The following is a 7,920-nucleotide window of genomic DNA, read 5'->3' on the forward strand; positions in this document are numbered from 1 at the left end:
ACATTCAAGATAGTCATTAATATGACTACAGGGCAAATCACCTTCTTCCGGGCACTCTCTTCACTGTTGCTTAAGGTCTTAGCTGAGGTCATCTTTGTGGATTCCTGGGAAATTCTCTAGTGTCAGGTTTCTTGCTAGCCCCGTAATGGCTCCCTCTATCAAGATATTTCTTTCCTTGCTCAATGTCTCTGTTCTTCCCCCATCTGAACAATCCTGTTCCCCCAAGTTCTCCATTCCCATCCTCTTCTTCCTACCTTTTGCCCTCCCTTCTCTTCCCAACCCCTATGTTCCCAATTTTCTCAAGCGATCTTGTCAATTTCCCCACTCCCAGGGGGATCAATATATGTTTCTCTTAGGGTTCTCCTTGTTACATAGCATGTTGTTTTTGTTTGATTGTAGAAGGATTTCGGAATTGTGGACCAGAGAAGTCATTGAATCTTCAAAATTGGATGAGTTGTTTGTGGAGGTTATAAGATAGGAATATGAAGAGAAATGCCTTAGATAGAGGCCTGGCTTGTGACGTTTCACAAAAAACGTGTGAAAATCACTCAAAACTCCATCAGGGATTTTGCACAATTTAAGTTAAGAAACTGTAGTTTTGCTTACCTGGACCTGAAAAATCAGCTGTGATCAACAAGAGACCAGAACCATTGGGAAAAAAAATACCTTTGCTTTGCTGGGTTTATCAACACTGGTCAGTTGGAGTCAAAAAATTAGCAGTCACAAGAAGATTCCAACATAATTGAGGTGAAATCTTCTGGGAAGTGTTTTTTTTCGGTCTCAAAACCCAGAAGCTGTGCAATAGAAATGGCCAGGGTCCTATCTTCTGCTGACTGCTGAACTTAGCAATGGAATAGTCATACAGATGGTACTGGTTTTGAAGGAATAAAGAGGTCATGGAGAACCACTGAGGATTTAGACTGTGTGGCAAGCCTGGAGTCTCTGAGGAGAGTATAGGAGAAGCTATTGGTGAAGGTGTAGCCAACTTGCAACAACTAACTCCTTCATTTAGCCATGCCAGTACTATGAGTTGACCACCAAGAACAGCAGCAGTGGTTGAATGGATCCAAGCTGTGTGTAATGCATAAGGCAAATCCAGAGAAATGACAAAAAGCCTCGTCTAAAAGAGCAGAAGATCATGAATGGATCTCAGTCATTGAATCTTTTACTTTTGCTATTACTGCATTTGTTTTGTTTTGTTCAAATTGTGACAATGCCCTGGTTCTTCCCTCCTGAAATAAGAAAGCATTTGATTTTATTAGAGGCTACAGTTAAGAACTTAAAATTGGGAGTCTTTGGATTTTAAATGAGACTTCTGATTTTAAAAGCGATTAAATTTGAAGTGTTTTAAATTTGTAAGAATGGGTCTTTTAAGTTTGAGAATGTCTTATATTGTGATATCAATATTAATGTGTAACTTGGGGAGGAACAAGAAAAGAAAGGTTGTAGCTTAACAGTGATGTGTTTGGATGTAAAGCTAACAGAGTGTCAAGCTAAATTCATCTGAGATCTGGGAGGACAGAACCCCAAGAAACAAAGAGCTTCTGTAAGATCCAGCCATCCAGAAGCATATAGGGCATTTTCTGGGTGATTTAAGGGTGAGGGCCCAGCCCATTGTGGGTGGTTTTATGCCTAGGCTCATGGTGTTAGTTTCTGTAAGAAGACAGGTTGAGCAAGCCTGTAAGTTGCACTCCTTCATCACATCCACCTCAGCCCCCAGAAGAGTAGATAGTATACTTCCAATCAAAGGGTCATGGTTAAAATGCTGCTTTGTTGCTTTGGACAGTTTCATAGTATGGTTTTATCTTATTCTCGCTTGTTAAAATATTCTTAAATATTAACATTTCTCTCTCTGGCAGTAGTTTTACAATCTCTTCATTATTTGTCTTTTCCTTTGTGCAGTGGGATGCCATTACTGAAATGGATGAGCACAACAGGCCCATACATACATACCAGGTATGCAATGTCATGGAACCAAACCAAAACAACTGGCTTCGGACTAATTGGATCTCGCGTGATGCTGCACAGAAAATTTACGTGGAGATGAAGTTCACACTGAGAGATTGTAACAGCATCCCATGGGTCCTGGGAACTTGTAAAGAAACATTCAATCTGTATTATATAGAATCGGATGAGTCCCATGGGACTAAATTCAAGCCAAGCCAATATGTAAAGATCGACACAATTGCTGCGGATGAGAGCTTTACTCAGATGGACTTGGGTGATCGCATCCTTAAGCTCAACACTGAAATTCGTGAGGTGGGGCCCATAGAAAGGAAAGGATTTTATTTGGCTTTTCAAGACATTGGGGCATGCATTGCCCTGGTCTCGGTCCGTGTTTTCTACAAAAAATGCCCCTTCACTGTGAGGAACTTGGCTATGTTTCCTGATACCATCCCAAGGGTTGATTCTTCGTCTTTGGTTGAAGTGCGGGGTTCATGTGTGAAGAGTGCTGAAGAGCGGGATACTCCTAAACTCTACTGTGGAGCTGATGGAGATTGGCTTGTTCCTCTCGGAAGGTGTATCTGCAGTACAGGGTATGAAGAAATTGAGGGATCCTGCCATGGTAAGACGCAAAACTGCAAATAATTTATCTTGTATCTTAAATTGTTTCTCAGAAGTTTTTGTGCTTTTCCTGATCATTTCTTGTTGAAGAAATTGACTTCTACTAACTGAAGACAAACTGATCTATTATTTTTAACTTTCATATGGAAATGATATAACATATTTCTTTCAATTAAACCCTGTAAGTTCTTGGAATCATATCATTTTTATATAGGAAAACAATACCAACCCCAGTGGATTACTTACCTTTGCTAGTAAGTAAATTTAATATAGGTAAAATTTTTACCTATATTAAATTTTTAATTTTAGTAAGGTATTTAAATGTAATTGTTAACATATAATAACATTGCAAAATATACTTAAATTTAAGATTATAACTTTCATATTTTTATCATGAGAGTGGAATAACTGATTTAAGAATAATTTTTCTCACATTAATCATCTCATGGAGACTTACTAATTAAATAAATATATATATATAACATTTTTACTTAACCTTAATAAAGACCATCTATTTACCTATATTTAAATTGAAATTTCAAGTAATACGATGTAGAAATACAGTGATCCTTTTGTACAGAGTGGTGAACCAAACATGTTCTAATCTCTGTGGTAAATTATTCCCAGGCATTTTTATCTTCTGGCACTATATTATAATTATTCACTAATATACTAGCATTACATTTACATCTGTTTAAAATGCTGAAAGACAGAAAGATGGGGAAGAAATAAAAAGACTCTCTTACATATGCATATGTACTTACATATGCATATAAATATTGAGCAATAAAATGAATATTCACAGGTGTAATCAATACTGCACATGAGCTATTGATTATCACAAATTTCACTAAACTATTAACTGATGGTAATGCTTGGAGTTGAAAAACATTAATAGTGGCATGAGAAGATTTTATCTGTTGCATAAAGCATGAAACAGTCTCTACAATTTAATAACTAAGATATTTTATTAAAATTAAACAAATATTTAAAAACCTAATATTTTTGTCCACCTATAAACAAGGTTTTATAGTAGAGAAATTATAAATTATCCTAAAAAGGATGGCCTATGAATTCCCTTTGCCTTAGAAAATGCCATAAATAAACATTAATTAACTCTTCAACAATTTTGGGAAAGCAAAAGAGCTCTGGATAAATATTATAAATCTAGGATTCTATGTATTTTTTATTTAACAAGATTTTTATATGAAATTTCACTTTTATATAAGGAATAAACTTTCACTCATTGTTTGGCAGAGATGGTTTTAAAGAAAAGATAAATAGCATTAGTTTATTTTGAGACTGAGTATCTGCGTTTGCAATTTTAGCTTTAGTACCCTTCCTCTGGTGACAGAAACAAGAGGCTCTGTGTACTGCCCAGACACTCATCATTTCTAATAAGCATAGCAAAATGAGAATTAACCTTGGATGTCATATCCTTAAATTACTAACTAAAAAAAATTGACTTTATACATAAAGTAGTAATCATAATCAATATGAAGTAATCATAAAACTTCTAAATATATATGGTTCCCACTATAAGTAATAAACGGTTATTTTCAAACAAGTGGGAAACAGAGTAGATGTAAAGATTTTTATAAAGATATGCTTTTCATTTTAAGCTATTCATTTTTTTGAGCACTTTCATAATGTTCCCCTCTTTCCTACAATAATAAGACATATCATTACTTCTATTCTCTGCCAACACTTTATATCACAGCCAAACCTCTGAACTTTTCATAGCAAGTGTCAAAGTATTCAAATGTCTATGAATAAACTTATTCATGAACTTTATATACTTATATGAATTAAATAAGCACTTCAAACTATAACTTGACTACAGATCTATGGAGGGGGAAAGAGAAACATTATGTGTATTTGACTTTATTGGTTTAGCTTACTTTGATAAAATAATCATTTATATTTGATATTTTTGAATGTATATTCTCTTAGTTACTCCTGTTGATGACATATGTGTGTTGTATTTATCTTTGAGACAAAACAACACAAAACAGTCGGCCAGACACATCGATAACTTAGTATATTCATGTAGTAGATAAATTTAAGACAGAAAAATGTCGAGTCTCCTAATGAGACCATCTGATTGCTTGACCAGAGTTGGAATGCTTAAGATTATCTCTTCCTTCCCAGAATTATTCTCTAGGTGGCCTCCAAAGATTGCAGAAATTATCTTAAGCTTTCCTACAACATTGAAGGATCAGAAAAAAAAGGCAACCAAAAAAGGGAAGGAAAGATAAGGTTAAGCATTTTTCGTGTTTCATGGGTGTAGAAGTGTAGAAGGAAGAACCTGTGAGGGATTAAATAGCTGATACTGTATTGACAAAGGGCTACAGCTGTGCTACGGACCCTCATTCCACTAGGTTTCTCCCCCATTAATGTCCTTACTTCCTTACATAAACCTGTGCTTCCATTTTATGGCATCATGCTGAAGCCCAACATAGCTTCATCAAAATCTATTTCAGATGAGAGTGAAATGTTATACTTGAATCTCCTCTTATTTGAAAGAAAGTTTGTATCATAAGTTGACCTTGAAAGCAATTCCCTTGGTGCCTTCCCAAACCCTGCCCCATCTCATTGTTATTCTACTCTGTATCACATAATCCCTTCAATCCCAAAGTGTCCTGTGTATTGCTTACTGTCAACTTGACCCAACTTAGACTAACCTTGGATGCCCAGCATCCAAATTCAAAGATTGCCCAGCATTCAACCTGAGGCCACTGGTCTAGGATTGTAATTTTTTTAAATTGTTATTGTTGGGTCCAGCACACTGCCTAGGTGAGCTATCATGAAGTCTCTAAGAAAGCTAGATGAGCAAGCCTGTAATCAGTGTTCCTCTACAGATTCTACTTGAGTTTCGACCATGACTTCTCTTAGTGATTCATTGTGATGTGGAAGAATAAGTCAAATAATCACTTCCCTCCTTTAAATAGCCTATTATAAGAATGTTTTATCAAAGCAATAGAAGAGAAAACTAGGACGCAAAGCAAAGGCCATTGCAGTTTTTAACTTGACGTCATGGGAGTTCCTTATGTTCTCTAAATGATTTTGTAGGTCTGTTGAAAGTGATTATTCACTACAGCATTCAAAAAAACCTCATGATTTGATCTTCTTTTGCTTTATAACCTTGACAAATGTTACCTGTTGTTTTGAACAATGTGTGTGTTCCTCATGTATCTTAATGTTTTCCGTGCTTTATCTAAGGGCTTGGTTCCTTTATTAGTTGTGTTTTCTATCCATGAATTTTATTAGTTTTATCTAATTAAATGTAATTGTTTTTATAGGTTTATTTTCACAAAAAATTAATCCCTCTTCCTTTGTTTTGTGCTATAGCTTGTAATAATTATTCATGTGTCTTTTTCATCGCATCTATCAGATAAAAGAGTTGTATTTTGAAAATCACCTTGCAATATAGTGTAAGAAATGGGTTTCTGTGAATAACCACAAGGCAGTGAGAAAGGAATGCGGTAAGAGTAAAGCCCCTCCATCAGGTCACATGTTTCTCCTCATTATCTCTCAGTGCTTTAGATCTGTAACTATCTAGAAAATACTGCTACCTTTCATTTTACTAATGATAAGCTGAAAGTATTAAAAACAGAAATGCTTTGCTTGGGATTGCAAAACAGCTGCTAACATTATATTGAGAATGGAAGTCCAGCTCTTTCTCTGCTTGGCCTTTGAGAGGCAGTGACTATTTTCATACTTTGCTTAAATAAACTTAAGAATTAGGGTCCAGCATGCAGCAAACCCACAGAAATGTAATTTATATTATAATTCCATATTGTTTGTCACAAGGAGATGCAGGGTTCCTTTTTCCCATAATTTGGTCCTTGTTAAAATTTAAGAACTTGACAAAATTTTGAAGTTTGAGAGACTAAACAGCAGGCCATGCAAGTTTGAACTCTTAGTAACATCCAAGAGTAAAGATATAGACAGCAAAAACTAAAGTTATTATTTTTGTGTTAAAATTCAACAAAAGAGGCAGGCACAGTAGCAGAAGTCTTTAAGCAGTTTCATGTGCAGGGGCTCCTGTAAGGGAACATAATCCCAGAGACAATTAGGGTAAGCTGGCTTTGTAGTCTATCTGTTGTCCATTCAAAAGTGGAATGTAGAAAGAGGAAGACAGAAGAAAATTTTGCTTTCTGAGCTCTAATGCAGTGTCTTAGTTAGGTTCACTATTGCTGTGATGAAATCCCATAACTCAAAGCAACTTATGGAAGAAAGGGTTTATATTACTCAATTTCACATAACAGCTCATCATCAAATGCAGTTAGTTCAGGAGCACATATAGGGCAGAAACTTGGAGGCAGGAACTGATGGAGAGGCAATAGAGGGATGCTGCTTACTGACTTGCTCCCCGTGGCTTGATCAGCCTCCTTTCTTATAGAACCCACAACCACCAGACAAGGAATAGCACCACCCATAATGGGTTGGGCCCTCCCCCATCTATCAGTAATTTAAAAAAAAATATGTCTCCCGGCCAGATCTTAGGGAGGCGTTTTCACACTTGAGCCTCCCTCCTTTCTGATGACTCCATCTTATGTCAACTGATATATAAAACTAGCTAGTACATGCAGGAAGCTGAGTAGCTTAGGCTGATTCAGTAAGCAACCAAGTTTTAAGAGTCGTCCAGAACTCTGATTCTAGAAGTTGCTGTGTCAAGAAAATATTTACACTTTCTTTTTTCTTTTCCTTTTTTTTCCCTGTTTCCAGGTATACCATATTCTTTTCTGTATTCTTGCTTTAGGCCCTTCCTTTGTTTGGAAGATACAGTATTCTCCATTATCTCTGGAGGTCTCAGTCCTTGTCTGGGCAGTAGAAGCTGCTATTGTCTTAATTATTAGACAGTGACTAAGCCCTTTGTGAAAGAGATTGCTGACATCAATCATGATACTTGTGTCAAAGGATATCACCATGCTAGTATATGTGTGCCTCAAAAGAATCCCTCGATATGGAAGGCATCTGTTATATACATCAGAAAGGATGTCACAGGCCTCGGACAAACCAGTTTTCACTATAAAATGTTGACATATCTAGTCATAGCTCCTAATTGATATCTGGCTGTCTTTAAATGGCTCTTTCTGTTTTCTTTTTCTTTTTTTTTTCTTTTTGTATTTTGAAGAACCTTTATTTTCTTTTTTTTTATTGAGAATAAGAAAAAAAAAGTTTCCGCCTCCTCCCAGCCTCCCATTTCCCCCCCCTCCCCCACTCCTCTCCCCCTTCCCCCACTCCTCTCCCCCTCCCTCTCTAATCCAAAGAGCAGTCGGGGTTCCCTGCCCTGTGGAAAGTCCAAGGTCCTCCCCCCTCCGTCCATGTCTAGGAAGGTGAACATCCAAA

General features: G+C 36.5%; 1 protein-coding gene across 1 annotated transcript in view; it reads left to right on the forward strand.

Moving 5' to 3' along the window:
- Epha6 (EPH receptor A6) overlaps positions 1–7,920 on the forward strand; it is an 839,925-nt gene that overhangs the window by 137,170 nt on the left and 694,835 nt on the right. The window contains exon 3 of the mRNA XM_050149039.1: positions 1,903–2,566. Within this exon, the coding sequence (XP_050004996.1) occupies positions 1,903–2,566 (664 nt within the window). The remainder of the gene's footprint in view (positions 1–1,902; positions 2,567–7,920) is intronic.

This window comes from Alexandromys fortis, unplaced genomic scaffold (assembly GCF_014885135.2).
Source record: "Alexandromys fortis isolate MF-2015 unplaced genomic scaffold, M_Fortis_MF-2015_v1.1 scaffold_4, whole genome shotgun sequence".
NCBI lineage: Eukaryota > Metazoa > Chordata > Mammalia > Rodentia > Cricetidae > Alexandromys > Alexandromys fortis.